At 43.4% G+C, this 19,989-nt stretch overlaps 1 protein-coding gene across 6 annotated transcripts in view; it reads left to right on the top strand.

The window, feature by feature from the left end:
- The window catches only part of LOC132217058 (xaa-Pro dipeptidase), a 467,255-nt gene that overhangs the window by 425,074 nt on the left and 22,192 nt on the right, over nt 1-19,989 (top strand). For all 6 annotated transcript variants that reach the window (XM_059667006.1, XM_059667008.1, XM_059667007.1 and 3 more), the window contains 2 exons: nt 12,776-12,904; nt 15,523-15,598. In XM_059667006.1, the coding sequence (XP_059522989.1) occupies nt 12,776-12,904; nt 15,523-15,598 (205 nt within the window). The remainder of the gene's footprint in view (nt 1-12,775; nt 12,905-15,522; nt 15,599-19,989) is intronic.

The raw sequence follows: 19,989 nt of genomic DNA on the forward strand, positions 1-19,989 counted from the left end.
CCTACTAAGTGGCAGTAGTGTTTGAAGTGCCAGGATAAAGCTGCAAGTGTCTCAAATGAGACTGCTTTCATGACACTTGGTTTCTTGTGTTTACCCAAGTAAACATCTAACCATGTCAGGAGATGATGTTTCTAGGATGTTGATGAAAGGGAAATGTGATAGAGGTTGACGAAGGGTGGTCAGGGAGGCTTGGGGTTTCTAAGGTGGGAACTAGGGCGGTTTTGTCTGTCTTGGTTTGTTAATAACAGCAAACAGCCTTTCTCAGGCCCAATGGCTCAAGCGCATTGTCAGGTCGGCAGTTGTAGAGCTGGCAGGGGTGGAGTGTATTGTTAATGATTCTCACAGTGACCTAAAGGTTCAAAGTGCCCCTCCATGGAGAATGTTGTCAGAGGAAACCCTGAAGGTATTTATTAATCTGACTCAACCGGTACCAACGGTTTCCCAAAAACAAAGGGCGTTTAGCCAAGCCCAGCTCTAGCCCCGTGGCCCTGCCAGCAAGGGGTAGTTTTAGTTATAAATTGGGCCCGCTGTCATGCCTGTCCACTTTTCTGTTTTCAGGTTCCCATATTACCCATCACAGCCCCCAAATAAAGGTAGAGCAGTTGGAATATGTTTGAGGGGAGGGCATTTGGAAAAATGTCCCCCAAAATGCTGAAATGCAAGGGTCCCAGTCCTTAGCTGCATTGGTAAGGCAGGCACCGTGAGGAGCCAGGTTCATACCCCTTCAAAGTCTTTTCCGATCTGTATCAGCCAGGAGCCCATGAACTTCCTGGAGTTTGATTAGGAAGATATTGGATTTTTTTTTTAATGAGATATCAGATATTTTTAATGTTCTTTTTCAGCCTAAGCAAGGACAATATTCTCTCTCTTTTCCCAGTTCCCTCCCCTCCCTTGAGAAAAGCTGGGGTAGAAATGTGATGACATTTCTCTGAAACAGAGTCAGTCTTAGTGAAATTTAAAGCAAGTTGCCATATAGTTTACATTAACTGGTTCTTTGAAGAAGGGTATGCCATTTAAACTCTTTGGGCTGTATGTTCCCCTCTTGTACTGGTAGCTGTTGGACTGGAGCAGGAGTGGCCTCATGGGCATGAAAAAGGGTGAAGGGTTGGGACTGGTGCTGTGGTAGAATTATGGCGAAGTGCAGGGTATATGCTCTTTGGAGGGGCAGCTGCAATTTGCCCTGTGTGGAGGGCAGGGCCAGGGTTGCCAGGTCTTAAGATTTTTCCCCCCCAAAGATTCTAAAGATCTGACTTTTTTGTTTTTAATCCTCTAATAGTTGAATTTTTACATATTGGCAACTAGTTCAAGGGATGGGGGGCAATAAACACCCTAGGAGTCAAGCAAACAAGTCCCACAAATCTCTAGTTTGCGACCTCCAGCCCAAAGGGTTGTGAAGTTCTGGGCCAGGGTGACCTGGGTGGCTTTGGCTGTAAGGAGAGTGACTGAGGTAAATGACTGCTCACACTGTCAGTCTGAGGGGGCTGGTGCGTGTCTCTGCAGTGGTGTGTGCAAGCTCTCCGTGGCCTTTAGCGCCTGCCCTAATTCTGAGACCTGCCTTCTTACACTGAGAGATGAACTGGGGGCCCATGTCCTGGCTGCTCGGCTGACCTGCTGCCTTAGCCTGGTGCCTACATGAGAGCACCAGGCAGCACTTGATGTAGTTTACCTGAACCCCATGCAGGGCGAGATTTGGGGTCAGATGGATTAAGGCCAAGTTGCTCCAATAAGGCCTCTGAAGCTGGTGCAAGCCTATGGTGCCTTTTCCTGGAAGGACAATTTTACTAAAAGACTTGGGGGAGAGGGGGAATGATGCAAAAACAAATGGAGATATATGGGTCAGAATGCAAAATTCACATGCATTTAATAAATAAACCATGGGGATGTTAAAGAAATTTTGGACTTGGGGCAAGAAGCCATCATCACATAGGGACTCTTATGGTGGAAGAGGCCTCAGAAACTCCAAACTCAGGAAACCAGGTGCAGATGTGGTCAGTAGCCTCAGGAAATAATTAAATGTGGCTTTCCTTCCCCTGTTCACACGTGGTGGTTGATCCCTTAGACCAGTGGTCGGCAAACTCATGAGTCAACAGAGCCAAATATCAACAGTACAATGATTGAAATTTCTTTTGAGAGCCAAATTTTTTAAATTTAAACTATATAAGTAGGTACATTGTATTAACTTAATTAGGGTACTCCTAAGGCTTAGGAAGAGCCACACTCAAGGGGCCAAAGAGCCACATGTGGCTCGTGAGCCGCAGTTTGCCGACCACGGCCTTAGACAAAGTAAGTGGCACACCTTCCAATTCTGGACTTTTGTAGTATGTGCCTGCTCCTTATGAAAACCCAAGGGAGTGGGCCTTCCCTGGTGGTCTAGGGAGGCCATGGAGACTCTGGGCAGGAAAGGGATGAAACGCCTGCTGCCTCATCCCTGTTGGCCTCAGACCACAGGGTGTTGGCTGTACCCAGACCACAGGGCCTCAGAGGAGGTGCACACCCAAGGGAAAGCTGAGAAAAGCCATGTTCTAACAAGAAGGCCCGTAAAAGCCATTCTTTTTCATCTGGAAAGGCAGCTCAGGTGCAGGCATCAGTATGGAGGAGACCAAGGCTCTGGTCTTAATTCCTAACTTGAGTCAGCTGATTCAATTCTTGTCTGTTGCCCCAAGCTATTCCCGCAGCCTGGATACAGGAGGTGAACACATGCACCATATTGAATTGGTGTGCCTTATTTGAAAAGCCCCTTTCCACAAGTGAATCAGTGAAAAATCATTACCTGTACTAGAAACAGCTCAAACTCTATAGTTGACTTCTGAATCATTGGTATACCCCAGCGATTTTCAACCAGTGTGCCACAAGAATTTTTAAAACATCCAATACCTCACTATTTAGTCAGGGACACTGACCTCTTTTCCAACTTTTATTTTTTTCAAATATATTTTTATTGATTTCAGAGAGGAAGGGAGAGGGAGAGAGAGAGAGAAACATCAATGGTGAGAGAGAATCATTGTTCGGCTGTTCCTGCACACCCCACACTGGGGATCGAGCTTGCAACCTGGGCATGTGCCCTTGACTGGAATCAACCTGGGACCCTTAAATCCGCAGGCCAAAGCTCTATCCACTGAGCCAAACCAGCTAGGGCCTCTTTTCCAACTTTGATTATTAAATAAAAAAATGACAACAGCCAACACAACAATAGCCATACAAGTGTGAATGCCCTGTCTCTAACCATAAATATATAGGTCATATAATAGAGTTGCATCTTATTGGTTATGTCGCATAGTAAGGTTACATCTGATTGGTTAATTCTTGGTTCCCCAAATCCTTATATACAAGTATAGGTACCAGATTTTCTCTTTTATGAATCCTCACTTGAGGATCTTTTTCCATTGATTTTTAGAGAGAGTGGAACAGAGAAAGACAGAAATATTATGTGTGAGAAACACATCAATTGGTTGCCTCCTGCACTCGCCCTGACCAGGGCCCGGGCCGGGTAGGACCATACAACTGAGGTATGTGCCCTTGACCGGAATCAAACCCAGGACCCTTCAGTCCACAGGCCGACGCTCTATCCACTGAGCCAAACCGGCTAGGGCTAGGCACCAGATTTTTTTAAAAGTCACTTTGGAGCAAAAAGGTAGGTAATTACTTTTTTTTTTTTTAATTAATCAAAATTATACCTTTTTTGTTATATTGGCAAAAAATACATATTTTTTGGTATGCCACAGAATTTTAGTAATTAGTTTATGTGTGCCAAGAGAAGAAGAAAAGGGTTGAAAATTGCTGGTGTACCCAAAGGGATCAGCATTGTGGAAACCAAACTCTGCCTAGCTACCAACCCTTTGGAGAGTGACCCACACAAAGAAGTCTATATCCAGAGAGCAGTTCATTGATTTGTTGCAAATCCTAATTCCCAAATTGTTGCCAAGTCGAGAGGGAGGAGATGTGGCAAATATGTACAGGCGGAAAAATTGATGGCAATTTGGAGGCTCTCCAGGTATTTGGACAGGGTCTTAGGGTCTAAATCAGGGGTCCTCACACTTTTTAAACAGGGGGCCAGTTCACTGTCCCTAAGACCGTTGGAGGGCCGGACTATAGTTAAAAAAAAAAAACTATGAACAAATTCCTATGCACACTGCACATATCTTATTTTGAAGTAAAAAAACAAAATGTGGAACAAATACAATATTTGTATTTGCATGTGGCCGCGGGTCGAAGTTTGAGGACCCCTTGTCTACATTGTTATGGGCCCACTTCTGCTGCTGAGAACCAGTCAGCACCGGCTCCATGCTTTCCTCCTCCTCCTCCTTGCTTCTAGACAGTTGCTTCTAGAATCTAGACAGTTGCTTCTTTAGTTTGCCATTTGTTTTTTCATCAACTGAAATTTGTTGAGCCCCTAGCCATGTGATAAAGACTATGCCAGGCTCCAGGAGAAATACAAAGAAATAGAAGGCAAAGGTCTTGTCATCCAGGAGTTATAATTATTTACTTTATCTCATTTCAAAATGGATTTGAGGCACTTAATGCACTCGTGTAAGATTAAAACAGGAGTGAATGAGCCTGGCCAGTGGCCTCAGTTGGTTGAGTGGTATCCATGCACCAGAGGTCGCCAGTTCAATTCCTTGTCAAGGCACATGCCCAGATCAGGAGCTATCCCCATTAGGGGGTGTGCAGGAGGCAGCTGATCCATGTTTCTCTTTCTCTCTCCCTCTCCCTTCCTCTCTGAAATCATAAAAACATATTTTAAAAAAACCAGGAGTCAATGAGGATGTGGGGGCAGAAGGAAGAAGAATTTAGCCAGAAGTAAGGCTAGTATATGCTACAAGGCCCATTTACTTTATTGGACGTGGACCACAGTTTCTCTCTGAGCTCCTGGAAAGCAGAATGAAGAAGGACTGTGATCTGGAACACATTCTATACCTATTGAGCCAAAAGCAAGCTAGTTGCTAAGAAGAAGCCATTTCCAATATCGAGGTCTGGGAGAATGTTCTTGCAAGCATCCTTGTGGACATTATCAGCTAGTGAATCAGTCATGTTCTCATTAGTATCTCTGTAGTACAGGTTTTACAAGTGGCAGGTTGTGGCCCATGATATGTAGTGAAATTAATTAAACGGGTTGCTGTTGTGGTATAATAAAAAATAAGTATTTGGTCTTTGTGCCTGGTTCCTGGCACAGAGCTCCCAAAAGTCCTGGACTCTGCTGAGTGTCTTTTCTATGCCTGACGTGAGAGGGGGGCCTTCAGGATGGGGAACTGGTTGCCAGATTAGAGAGTTGGAACTTTCAGCCCCCGGACATCCCAGGAGGGAAAAGAACTGGAGATTGAGTTCAGTCACCAATGGTCAGTTGATTTAACCAATTATGAAGCCTTCGTAAAACCAGTGGCTCCCAACGTGGGGCACATGGCCCACAGGGGGCAATTCAAGAATGTGTTATTAACAGTGAATTTTTTGTATTTCTTATGGTTCTAGGGGCCTCACATACAGCATATAAATATATAGTTGTGACATATTTATGCATTTCAGTTCTCTATTCTGTGTTTTGAAAATTTATTTGCTATTTTTTTTATATCGCTTCATATTATTTTAACAATTTCTTAGTGATTTCTTCCTCAGTACTTCAACTGTCCTTTTGTTCTTTTATTTTTTCTCTTTCATGGTTGCCATGTTCTTTGGTAGCTTGTTTAGACCAAGTTAATGGCCTTTCGGCTTCCTCCGTGTGAATAGGAGTTCACTTTTTGAATATTAAGAATAATATGTCGGGGGGGGGGGGGTGGAGGCATCAGAATTTTAGAGATGCTTAGGTGGGGCACAGCCAAAAAAAGGTTGGGAACCACTGTGTAAAAACCCTAAACAGTGGGGTTTGGGGACCTCTGGGTCAGTGAACACGGCAAGGTGCTGGGAGGACGGTATGCCGAGAGAGGATATGGAACCTCCACGACCCTCCTTGGCCTATGGGTCCCCTTCCATCTGGCTGTTCCTGAGTTGTACTCTTTAAAATAAACCACAGTAAATCTAAGTAAAGTGTTTTCCTGAGTTCTGTGAGTTGTTGTAGTGAATTATCTAACCTTAGGAGGAACCCCCTCCTCAGGTTAGATGCCCTGTACTTGCAACTGGTGCTTGAAGTGGGGCAGTCTTTTGGCACCAAGCCCATAATTGTGGGGTCTGTGCTAAACCTGGGAGTTGGTGTCAGAAATAAATTGTTGGGCACCTCACTTAGTGTCAGAGAATCCAAATTGGAGAGTTGCAAACACCATTGTGTTTAATAAAAACAACCTATTAGAGCCCTAGCCAGCATGGCTCAGGGGATAAAGCGTCAGCCTGCGGACTGAAGGGTCCCGGTTCGATTCTGGCTAAGGGCACACTGCCTGGGTTGCGGGCTCAATCCCCAGTGGGGGAGCGTGCAGGAGGCAGCCGATCAGTGATTCTCTCTCATCATTGATGTTTCTTTCTAGCTCTCTCTCCTCCCTTCCTCTCTGAAACCAATAAAGAAATATATTTTTTTAAAAAACAACACAAAAAACAACCTATTAGAGTAGAATAGACTATAAGGGCATGAATCACATGTATGTAAAAGGATAGTTTTGTGAGAATTTCGTTTTAGGGGGGTGTGTACATGTACTGCGTTGAGATATAAAATGTATTTTTTACTGATGATCATGGCCAAAAAAAAAAAAATCCCCAAACCAGTGATAGTCACTAAATTGAGCTTCCAACATCTCATTGCCTGGCTGGGGGAGCCCAGATGTACATGTGTGAACATTTTACTGAACAGTAAGAGAGGGCAGGTGCCATCACATCTGCAGCCAGGGTCAGGTGGCTTTTTCTGAGGAGAAGGAGCAAAAATTGTTAGTTCCTCAAGGAGGAGTTCGGTTAAGAGAGGAGGAGAGAGGGGGGCCTGAGAAGAAATATAAATACATCATGGACAGAAACTGATGGACCCAGGTATGTAGTGAGGTGGAGGAGCCACCCCAGGTGGTGAGGGCAGCCCGCAGGGAAAGTGTTAGCACTTTGCTTTCTGCAGGTAAGGTGAACAGGTGGTGAGCAAAGCAAAGCTGATACCGTGGGCTGGATTTCATCAATGAGGAGGGGGTGGTGGACAGGTACCTTTTCTCTGGCTGGAGCTCTTGGCTGAGAACTTCAGCTGTCCTCATCCATGAACTGAGCATAAATTTTAGTACTGTACTCAGTCTGAGGGATGGCTTGAGGACCTGCCTGGATGGTTCATGGAAATGTGTGCAGCAAGGCCTGGCTCAGTACTTGGTTTTCACTGACACTTGTTTCGCAGTGATTCCTAATCTGTATAAAGTGAGGAACCCACCTGTACGGTCTTCAAGTCTGTGTCAGAACCTCTACTGGAGAACTTGGGTACAGTTCTTCCCTTCGTATTGCTTACCACCATTCTGTACGGTGGATGTACCACATTTTGTATCTGTTTGCCAGTTGATGTATCTCTGGATTGTTCCCACTTTGGGGCAATTATGAATAATGCTACTTAAACATTGACCTACATGTCTTTGTTTGGACATAGGCTTTCTTTTCTCTCATATAGATTCCTAGGAGCAGAATTACAATATTAGAGAGTAAGTTTATGTTTAACATTTTTAGAAACTACCCAACTGTTTTCCATAGTGGCTGTGCCATTTACATTCATCAGTGTAGGAGGGTTCCAGTTTCTCTACATCCTCAATAACATTATTGTTTGTCTTTTTTATTATAGGTAATGTAAGGGTGTGTATTGGTATCTCATTATTCTTTCAATATGCATTCTTTTATTGACTAACGATATTTAGTATCATTTCATGCTTATTAGCCATTCATACATCATCTTTAGTAAAATGTCTATTCATATCTTTTCCCCATAAAAAGTTGAATTGTCTTTTTATTATTTAATGAACAGAACTCTGTACATTTTGGATGCAAATTCTTTATCAGATATATAATCTGCAAATATTTTCTTCTAGCCTGTGGCTTTTCTTTGTTTCTTTTTTTGTTTCTTTTTATGGTGTCTTCTGAATCACAGAAGTTTACAAATTCAAGAGTCCAATCTATCAATTTCCTTTTTATGGCCCCGGTGAGGTCGGCATGGCCCCGGTGAGGTTGAGACGGCCCCGGTGAGGCTGAGACGGCCCCGGTGAGGTTGGGACTGCTCCAGTGAGGTTGGGACAGATAATGGGGACCAGTATAGACTGATGAACAGGGGTAGATGCAGAGGCAGAGCAACATTAAACAGACTGTCCAACTACAGTGGGAAGCTTGGAGGGAGGGTTTGGGGGGGATTAAGAGATCAACCGAAGGACTTATATGCATTCATATAAGATTAACCAATGGACACAAGACACGGGGGGGGGGGGGGTAGGGGCTGGGGGAATGTCAAGGGGGGGGGATAAAAGGAGACATATGTAATACTCTTTGTAATACTTTAAGAAATAAAAATTATAAAAAAAAATTTCCTTTTTATGGATTATGCTTTTGGTTTGTAGTTAAGAATACTTTGCCCAACCCAAGATCATGAAAATTTTTCTCCTGTGTTTTTTTAATTTTTATTTTTATTGATTTCAGAGAGGAATGAAGAAGGAAAGAGAGAGATAGAAACACCGATGATGAGAGAGAATCATTGATCGGCTACCTCCTGAATGCCCCTTCCTCCCTCTCCCCCCACTGGGGACCAAGCCCACAACCTGGGCATGTGCCCTTGCCTGGAATTGAACCCAGGACCCTTCAATCCACAGGCCAATGCTCTATCCACTGAGCCAAACCAGCCAGGGCTCTCCTGTGTTTTCTTCTGGAAGTTTTAGAGCTTGAACTCTTGTATTGCTGTCTCTGATCCATTTTTGACTTGATATTTGAGTATGATAAGAGACTTAGATCAACAGTAAAGATTTAAAAATGAAAAAAATAAAAAGAGACTTAGATTGTGGAGAAGAGTTATCATAGCAGGCCTGAGATGGCTATCCTTAGAAAGGCCTGCTTGCAAAGTTGGCCTTTGCCTGGTGTCTGGAAACATAGATTTGAGGAGAGTTCCCACTATTCTCAGAATTAATTAATTAGAGGGGCTCATTGTGCCCAAGTTTGTACAAATAATGTAATTTATGCTGAGCACCTGCTTTCTTTCTGGAAGTCTGGAATGTTAGAACACGCTAGGCAGAGATGCCTGCCTGACTAGCCCCTAGAAACCCTGGACACTATATCTCTAATCAGCTTCCTTGGTAGATAGTGTTTCACATGTATTGTCGTAACTCCCTGCTGGACAAATTAAGCCATTCTGTGTGACTCCCTGGGAAGGGGCCTCAGCCACCTGTGCCTGATTTCCTCCAGACCTCACCTCATGCGTTTTGTTGTGTGTCCTTTGCTATAACAAATCAGCCATGAGTGGTGGGAATGCAGACTGGTGCAGCCATTATGGAAAACAGTATGGAGTTTCCTAAAAACATTAAATAATGGAACTGCCATTTGACCAGCCATCCCACTTCTAGGTATATATCCTAAGAAACCCAAAACACCAATTAGAAAGAATGTAGCCCAGCCAGCGTGGCTCAGTGGTTGAGTGTAGACCTATGAACCAGGAGGTCACCATTGAATTCCTGATCAGGGCACATACCTAAATTGTGGGCTCGATCCCCAGTGTGGGCCATGCAGGAGGCAGCCGATCAGTGATTCTCTCTCATCATTGATGTTTCTATTTCTCTCTCCTCCTCCCTTCCTCTTTAAAATCAATTTTAAAAATATATTGGAGAAAAAAAAAGGAAGAATGTATGCACCCCTATGTTCATAGCAGCACAATTTATAATAGCTAAGATCTGGAAACAGTAGATGAGTGGATAAAAAAAGTTGTGGTACCATGGAATACTATGCAGCAGTAATAAAGGAGGAGAATCTCTTACCCTTTGAAACAGCATGAGGGACCTGGAGAGTATCATGCTAAGTGAAATAAGTGAGTCAGAGAAAGGCAAGTATCACATGATCTCATTCATATGTGGAATTTAAGTAACAAAATAAACTGATGAATGGAGTGGATACAGAGACATGGAAGCATGAACAGAGTGCAGAATCTCAGAGGGAAGGCGGGGAAGGGTGGGTGGGTGGGTGTATGCATATATGCATGGCCATGGACACAGACAATGAGGTGATGAGGGTGGGGAGGCAGAGACAGTCTGGAGGAGGACATATGTAATACTATTATTATAACAATAGTATTATAATAGCCGAAACCGGTTTGGCTCAGTGGATAGAGCGTCGGCCTGCGGACTGAAAGGTCCCAGGTTCGATTCCGGTCAAGGGCATGTACCTGGGTTGCGGGCACATCCCCAGTATGGGGTGTGCAGGAGGCAGCTGATCGATGTTTCTCTCTCATCGATGTTTCTAACTCTCTATCCCTCTACCTTCCTCACTGTAAAAAACCAATAAAATATATTAAAAAAAATAGTATTATAATAATACTATTATTATAATAATTCAACAATAAATAATTATTTTAAAAAAGAAATGAATTATTAAAAAAATTAAAATAAGGAATAGACCAAATAAAATAAAACAATTATAATAAAAGAATAAAAATTAAAAAAAAAATCAGAGCCGTGAGTACAATTATATTCTGAGTCCTGTGAGTCCTCCTGATGAGTCACTGATCCTGGGGATAGTCTTGGGGACATTGACATATCCAGGGATGTGCAATTGCTTCAGGACCAATTGTCAGAAAGACTGTCTTTTCCCCTTGGAATTGTCTTGTCACCTTTATCAAAGTCAATTGACCACAAATGTAAGGATTTATTTCTGGATTCAATTCAGGTCCATTTTGCCAATATTACATTGTCTTGATTATGTGGATTTATAATAAGTTTTAAAATCAGATAGCATAAGTCCTCCAACTTTGTTCTTTTTCAGAATTATTTGATTATTCTAGGTCCTTTGCATTTCCATATAATTTTTAGGGTCAGCATGTCAACATTTACTGAAAAGCTTACTGGTTTGTTATTGCAATTTTGTCATATCAATAGAAAATGTCAATGGAGAATGAATATCTTAACAATGGTGAGTCTTCCAATTTATAAACATGACATTTAATGTCTCAACAATGTTTTGAAGTTTTCAGTGTATGAGTATTGTGCTTCTTTTCTAAAATTCATTCCCAAGTATTCTTTTTGATGCTAATTTGAATGAAATTGTTTTCTTAATATTTGAATATTTGTATTGCTAGTATATAGCTATAAAATGATTTTTGTATACTTTACTAAATTTATTAGTTCTAGTATTTGTTTCATGTCAAGATTATGTCATCTGTGAATAAAGACAGTTTTACTCTTTCTTTCCCATCCAGGTACCTTTAATTTCTTTATTTACCTTATTGGCACTGGCTTGAACTTGCAGTACAATGTTGGTTAGCAGAGGCAGAAGTGGACATCTTTGCCTCATTTCTGATCATAATAAGAGGGAAAGCATGAAGTATGATGTTAGCTGTGGGTTTTCATAGATGCTCTTTATCAAGTTTTGTAAATTCTCTTTTATTCCTAGTTTGTTTAAAATTTTTATCACAGATCCAAACCACTTGGCATACCTGTTACCAACTACAGGCATACTTGTTGTATTGCTCTTCACTTAATTGCACTTCACAGATGTTGCATTTTTTACAAATTGAAGGCAAGACCCTCCACCATCAAAAAGATCATGACTCCAAAAAAAAAAAAAATCATGACTCCCTTTATAATGGTGGTCTGGAACTGATTCAGCAATATCATGCGTGTACTTTCTAAAAAATGTTTTTAATTTATTGATTGATTTTTAGAGAGAGAAATAGACATCAATTTGTTGTTCCACTTATGCATTCATTGGTTGATTCTTTTTTTTTTTTTAATTTTTATTGATTTCAGAGAAGAAGGAAGAGGGAGAGAGAGATAGAAACATCATTGATGAGAGAGAACCATCGATTGGCTGCCTCCTGCACACCCCTACCAGGGATTGAGCCCGCAACCCAGGCATGTGCCCTTGACTGGAATCAAACCCACGACTCTTCAGTCCTCAGGCCGACACTCAATCCACTGAGCCAAACCGGCTAGGGCCATTAGTTGATTCTTGTGTGTGCCCTGACCAGGGATAAAACCTGCAACCTTGCGTATTGTGACAATGCTATAACCAACTGACCCCCGTTCTCTTCTTTTGCATTTATTAAAGTGACCATGCGTTTTTTGGTCCTTTGTTCTATTAATATAGTATGTACGTTAATTGATTTTCAGGTATTAAGCCAACCTTGTAGTTGGGGGTGAATTCTTCTTAGGCATGGTGTATAATCCTTTATATATGTAGCTAGGTTCAAGTTGCTAATATTTTATTGAGGATTTTTGCATATTTAGTTATGAAGGCTATTGGTCTGTCATATTGCTTTCTTGAGCTGTCTTGCTCTGGTTTTGGATCAGGATAATATTAGCCTCGTAGAATGAGCTGGAAAGTGTTACCTCCTCTCTTTTCTCACCCATTTTCTTTTGAGGGGATAATTTATGGTCCTTTATGGGTGGCCGTGAACAGTTCTCTGTTCTCTTCTCAAGGCTGATTCTTTGCAGAGATGTCTTAGGATTTATGCATGGCAGCTCAGTGTCATTGGCTATGTCCAGGGCCATTTGCTGGTAGATGTGGCTCAAAAAGGGGCAGGTGCCTGGCATTCCTGAGACACCTTATCTGATCACATCTGCAGGTGGTATCTCAGAGCTCCCCTGCAAGGATTGGGGTGTCTGCTCACCTAGCAGCTGGGATATCTGGCTGAGGGTGCTTCTCTCCCCCTCTTTTTTAACAGAGCAGCCACGAACCACAAGGTACGCGAGCAGGTGCGCCTGGAACTGAGCTTTGTGAACTCAGACCTGCAGATGCTCAAGGAAGAGCTGGAGGGGCTCAACATCTCAGTGGGAGTCTATCAGAGCACAGAGTAAGTGTGGGTAACGCTTCTTCCAGGTACTTTCTGGGCCTCAGATCATGCCACACCACGAATGGTGCAGGGATAGTCCTGGGGGTGAGGCAATCCCCTTTGGAAAGCAAGGAAATGATTAGATTTGGGGTTGAGTCAGATACCAGGGATGAACTTCTGGAGTTTGCTGGGAACATCTGGAGAATTGGACAAAGGCATTTATTTGTCCTGGGACCCTTTGGGACATGGTTTTATGGGAGAACTACATGGCTGGATCCAGGCAAGGAGATGGCCTCTCTCACATGAACTGGGTGGCTCAGCCATAAAAATGCCCTGAAAGTGCTTTTGTGGTGAGCTTTGAGAGCTGAACTGCTAGGTGGGGCCCAGGTTGCCCTGTCTTCTTCCCTTGAGGCTCAGGCCTGACCACCATGCACAAGGCCTGGATCACTTTGTTGATAGAATGCAAACATGTCTAAACTGCCTTTTATGTCAAAGATTAGGGGACTCATGGGAATTCTCTGAGGAGAAACAAATGAGACTTCAGAAATGTGCTCCGTTAAATATTTGAGGAACGGATGTTCTAATTCAGAAGTGTCCCATAGGTAGTGTTTGTGTGAGGCGAGGTATTAAGGTGTAACTTTAAGAAAGCTCAGGGAGTCTCGCCCCAAGGTGGGAACTTTTTTCATCTTTAAGGAGAAATAGTTTTGAGAAGCTCCAAAGAAGAGTTTGCCTCCTTTTCTGCGTGGGGAAGTGAAACTTCTTAAAAGGGAGGAGAGCCCGAGGGGAAACTCAGTCAGAAAATCGATCCCTGGATTAACAGAGGGATGACATTTGAACACCTTGAGTCATCTTTGGAATGTGCTTTTCCTGATTGTCCCCAGTCCTCTGCACGCCACAGGTGTGTTTTTCAGAGCCAGAGGGAGAGCGTTAGCCCGCGAGACCTGTGAAGCCGCTGTTCTCCCCTTTGTGACGCCCGTGGGCCCTGGCTCACTCAGCTCTGGGCTCACAGTGTGGTTTTGGTCACCCAACCAGGACCAGTGCAGTGTTTCTCCCAGCCTACACGCTGGTATTAAATTCCAGTGTTTTCAAAAGGTCAAAGTTCCTCGAGGAGGCCAGGCAGGGCCAAACTTTGGTGAGAAATGGAGGATGCTTCCTATTCCCACTTGTACTGAAGCTCAGGGATGTCCACTGTAAAGACCTCCCACAGAGACATGCAATTAAGGCTTCAGTGTGGTCACAGTGTGGCTCTAAAGTGGCCAGTTGTCCCCTGGGCCATTGGGAAGAGGAGATAGAGATGTGCACATTCATAATGCCCCCTTGCATTTGAATCCCCCCTCTTCCTGTTGTCAAAGCAGATTGCCTCTTTCTTAGTTGATCTTTTTTTTTTTTTTTTTAAATACATTTTATTGATTTTTTACAGAGAGGAAGGGAGAGAGATAGAGAGTTAGAAACATCGATGAGAGAGAAACATCGATCAGCTGCCTCCTGCACATCTCCTACTGGGGATGTGCCCACAACCCAGGTACATGCCCTTGACTGGAATCGAACCTGGGACCTTTCAGTCCGCAGGCTGACGCTCTATCCACTGAGCCAAACCGGTTTCGGCCTTAGTTGATCTTTAAACACTTCTGTGAGGTGGGCAAGGAAGAAACAATCTCATTGTGCAGATGAGAAACACAAGGAGGTCAGAGGTTTTAGCCTAAGAGTGGGGCTGGGGTGCCCTGGCCAGGGGGGTCTCCTGGACAGGCACAGAAAGAGCAGACCTTGCCTCCAGCCCTATGTGGGGTGAGGACAGGCGGGTGCTGAGGACAGAGGGGAGGGGCATGGCCCATCCTCATCTCCTTCCAGCAGGGTCCGGCTTTCCCTGCGGGCTTTGGGGAAGCCACAGGCCCCGTTGGATCTTGCCTGCTCTGAGCACAGCCCCTTGTTTTCCTTCCAGCACAGAGACAGTTTCAGCTTACAGCTGCATTGTCCATTCACCCTGCTTAGCATTCCTGGCCTTCTCCCCTGGCCGGGCTGAGCAGCCTCAGGAGGTCTCCTGTTACAGGTCAGGGAGCTAAATCCCTGTTTGCAGAACACAGCCTGAGCCAGGTTCACTTCCTGTTGGCCCTGCCCCTAAGAACTAGGCTCAGGGTGCACTCCCAGGGTAATCTATGGGGTAACCAAGTAGTCACTTGCTGGAGGAGGAGGTGGAGGGGAAGTAGCTAGCCAGGGCCTGACCCTGGGCTGGGAGCTAGGAGCACTTAGTTGTCCGATGGGGCATCTGCCCTCAAGGCCCTCCTCATGCAGGTGATGAGACACCTAGAGAGATACACCCCAACTGAGAGCCCAGGGATGAGGGCTGTAGGCGAGGTGGGACCAGGCGCAGGTCCTGGCACATGGTAGGTTCTCAGCAAAGTTACTGGAGGAAGGGCTGAGATTGGAGGGATAAACTGATTGAGATGGTGGTAGGCCCTTGTGTGTTAGGCTGGGACCAGGACAGGGATGTGTCCAGAGTCTTCTTTATGGAAAATGAACTGGTGTTTGGGGTTGATGTGAGGAGGGGGTGGTGGGGACCTGAGCTGGCTACTGGGGAGGCTGTAGGTACAGGGTGGCCAGTATAGGGATGTTCATAAACCAAAGTGCTGTGCTTCTTCCAGGGAGACGTTTACAATCCCGCTGATTCCACTTGGCCTGAAGGAAACCAAGGATGTTGACTTTTCAGTCGTTCTCAAGGTAAATCTCAAAGCAATGGGAGCTGGAATCACTGTTTTCTTAAACACCTGTGTCACTGAGCTGGATGCTGGTGTGTCACCGACCCTGCCTGCTGGGTTCAGGTGGGAAGTGGGAGAAGTATTCTGATTGGAGTCTCTGATATAAAAATTTAGTATTCCCAGCAAGTGGCCTTAGGCTCAATGGGCCAAGCGTCCATTGGTCTCTGCAGGGTGAGCCCGAGCCCCGTTGCTGCACAGAGAACTTAGTGCAGTCTTCTGGTATTCTGTAGTCACTCTGAGGCCAAGTCAAAGAGTGTCTGTGGTGCCTTGTATGCATATATGCATCACCCATGGACACAGACAATAGGGTGCTGAAGACCTGGGGCAAAGGGCAGGGACGCGCTAGAAGAGGTCAAGGGGGAAATTGGGGGACATATGTAATACTTTCAACAATAAAGATTTATTTTCTTTTTTTAAAAAAAAGGGTCTGTGGTGGACATGCTTTGGAATTAAAAAATTGTGTCCTATTTTAGTATTTTTTTCTTAAATTTTGTAACTGATATAGGCCATATTTTTGAAAAAATAGCTACATATTTTCCCTAAACATTTTATTGTGAAAATTTCCAAACTTACAGGAAAGATGAAAGAATTTTACGGTGGACTCCTGTATATTCACTACCTAGATTCTATCATGAACATTTTATTATAGTTACTTTCTCACAGATTTATCCACTCTGCATCCTTGTGTCTGTATACCAACTCATTTTTTAAAATATATTTTTTATTGATTTCAGAGAGGAAGGGAGAGGGAGAGAGAAATAGAAACATCAATGATGAGAAAGAATCACTGATTGGCCACCTCCTGCATGCCCCACACTGGGGACCGAGCCTGCAACCTGCTTATATGCCCCAATCCGAATTGAACCGTGACCTCCTGGTTCACAGATTGACGCTCAACCACTGAGCCGCACTAACCAGGCTCATCTTATTTTTTGATGCATTTCTTTTTTCTTTTTTTAAAAATATATTTTATTGATTTTTTACAGAGAGGAATGGAGAGAGATAGTTAGAAACATAGATGAGAGAGAAACACCGATCAGCTGCCTCCTGCACATCTCCCACTGGGGATGTGCTTGCAACCCAGGCACATGCCCTTGACCGGAATCGAACCTGGGACCCTTCAGTCCGCAAGCCGTCGCTCTATCCACTGAGCCAAACCGGTTTCAGCTTTGATGCATTTCAAAGTAAATCAAAGATGTTGATTTTCACTGTCCTTAAATACGAGAATAACTAGAGTTTATGGTTGTTGTTTTTCCCACATCCAATTTCTGGGGATCTGGTCTCCTCCCCCTCACCCCTCTTTTTCTTTCTTTGTCCTTTTCTTTCTTTTTAAAAAATAATTGCTTTATTGAGATATAAATTATATACCATACAATTCGCCTCTTACAATCGAACAGTACGTGACTTCCTTTTGACTGTGTGTGTCTCTGGCAGGCAGATGATACCTGTAGGCCCACCTGTGCCTGTCACTGAGCTGGATGCTGGTGTGTCACAGGCCCTGCCTGCTGGGTTCAGGTGGGAAGTGAGAAAAGTGCCCTGATTGGAGGCAGCAGGAAGTGCCTCGCCTGCAGGCTGGGGCCAGGAGAGCCTCCTGAAACCTGGAATGCCCTCCTGTTTCTCCTCTTCCAGCTCCATTAGTCTGAGTTTTAACAAATCCCCTCAGACTTCCAGTTAGGAGGCGGAAGTGGAGATGGGGTGAGAGGTAGTGCCCGTCTCTGAGCTTTCCAGCACAGGCCTGGTATATAGGACTTAATCCCAGCATCATGAAAAAGTGCTTCAAAGAGTTAAGTTTCTTTTCATAGTAATCCCCGTGACTCATTCTGGACTAATTTTAGTTTAGGAAAGAATAAAGTATCATATGATATTTGGGGCACTGTAGCATTTGTCCTTTTAAAAGCAATTAGTTCCCGGTCTCCTGATCGAACTCTTGAGGGGACACTTTGCATATTTGCCTTTTATATATATAGATGTGACTTTAGTTTGGACTTTGATTTATGAAATATAATTAAAGACTAGTTGTTTTACCATATAAAAAAATAATAATAAAAGCAATCAGTTAATGCTTTGAAAGCTTCTGCACTTGACTTCCCTTGTGGAGCAGAGACTGTGACTCACTTGACATAAGCCCCTTCACCCAGGGCCTTTTTGCCTGCAGCCTTGTTTAATCCTGGTGCAGGTCTTGTAGGGCCCAGGATCACCAGAGATTGGATTATCTGGGTAGAAAACAATCTAGGAAACAGTTTTATGCCAGCCTTTCACAGGCTACTTGAACTTTTAGATGTGATACTGTCATAGGCCTGACACTCAGACTGTCTGTCTGTGGAAATGTCTTCAGTTGCTTTTGTAGGATAATTTTCTTAAGATTTAATTTGCTACTTGGTGCTAGAGCTGCAAGAGTGTAGGCATTTTAAAGGGAGAGTCTTGGAGAAACTTGGGAATTTTATGGGCATCTGTAAGGATTCAAATATGTCACGTGCTGAATTCCACATTAAAGCCAGTGAAAAAAATCACGTGCTGTGGCCAGCTATTCAGCTGAGGCTCCCAACCATGTCATTTTAGCCTAAAAGGGACTCTACAAATGTCAGTTAGAGAAAAATGAGAACGTTTGGAGACATTCTGTTTTCTCCCTTCCACATTTGTGCTTCAGAGTAACAGACAGGTGCTACAGAAATAGTTTGCCTGACTTCATTAGGGCAATTCAGATTGTCTTTAAATCTGTCATACGTGTCTGTGTGACATTTAAGGTTAGTAAAGCTCACAATGTGATTTGGTTTTATTTTAAATAAATAGGCTTTAAAATGGTCTCATTAAAAAGCACATCATGTCTGACCAGTGTGGCTCGCTTGACCTATGGTTGAGTGTTAACCTATGAACCAGGAGGTCATGGTTCCATTCCCATCAGGGCACATGCCCGGATTTCAGGCAGATCCCCATTAGGGGGCATGCAGGACACAGTCAATGATTCTCTCTCATCATTGAGTTTCTATCTCTCCCTTCCTCTCTGAAATCAATAAAATAATTTTTTATAAAGCACCGTCAAACTACATTCTCTTACCTGATAATTCAAGTTGTTGTTTGTGCTTTTAAATAGAGCTTTATTTATTTTTCTAATTAAAACACTATTCCAAAACATTCAGAAATACCAGGACGTGTGGAGATCCCTCAAAACCCACTACCTCTCCCAATAACTTGCTCAGCATTTAATCTTTGGACACCTGGGCTCTTCCTCTGATCAGGGGCCTCCCTCCCGAGGACGTGTGACTCCTCCTTCCGTGAGGGCTTAGTGTGGTGTCTCCTTGTGCTAAACAGATAGCTATTAATTTCCTGCTTTCGGCAGCTTCCGTCAGCAGTTCTCTGTTAGCTTCTTTGCACACTTCGCTGAATATTCCCATTGGATGAATTTTCTGGATGTGAATCTGGTAGGTCAAAGATACATATTCTATTATGTGACTTCCCACCAGAAATGGTCCTGCCTACATTCCTTACAGTGTGGAACTGTTACCTCTCGGTATCATTCATCATTTTGATTGTTTAAAAACTATCTTTTTGATTTTGTGAAATCAAGGCAAAAGTGATACCTTATTATAGTTTGCAATTCTTTGATCCGAAATAGAGTTGAATACATTTTTGTGTATGTTTACGTGCCCTTGCATTTCTCTTTTTCAAAATGACTGTTATTGTACTTTGCTTGCCATAGTGTTGCTCTTATTACATAAAACAGTTTTGTTTTGTTTTTAATATGTGCAATATAGTAATTCTTGGTGTTATATATTGCTAATATTTCTCTCAGTACATTCTTTCCTTTAACTTTTGTTATATAAGCAATAACTAATTTAAAAAAACACTGTATTTTTCTTCATACAGGTTTTATATTGTTAAAGTTATTCAGTATCGTTCTCTCTTACAATCTGCCTTGCTGACATCTCTAGAAAGGCATCTCTCTATGCCAAGATGTCATAAATGTTTTGCTATTGTTTCTCTTAAGCTTTGATTAAAATTTTTTAACATCAAATCTTAATCTGTCTGGAATTTGTTTTGGTGAAAATGTGTGGTGTAAGGCTTTAACGTTTTATTTTCACCAAACAGGCAGCCAGTTTCCCATGCACTATGTATAAAGACTCCATCGTGGTGCTGGGTGATGTCTGTTTTCCTCCTTCCCTCCACCCCCACCACCCTACCCTCTTCCATCCTGCTCTGTGCCAGGGAGACAGCGACTAGCTCCTACTCTGTGGTTTTTTTTATTGGGTGTGGCCTAGGGGGAGGGGCACCAGCAGAGATGAGAGGATGGGAAGAGAGGGAAGTTGGCATTTATTCTCAGCTCCCTCAACTGGCTTCCTTTGTTGTTGTTATTGT

The sequence above is a fragment of the Myotis daubentonii genome, chromosome 15 (assembly GCF_963259705.1).
Source record: "Myotis daubentonii chromosome 15, mMyoDau2.1, whole genome shotgun sequence".
In the NCBI taxonomy this organism is placed as follows: Eukaryota; Metazoa; Chordata; class Mammalia; order Chiroptera; family Vespertilionidae; genus Myotis; species Myotis daubentonii.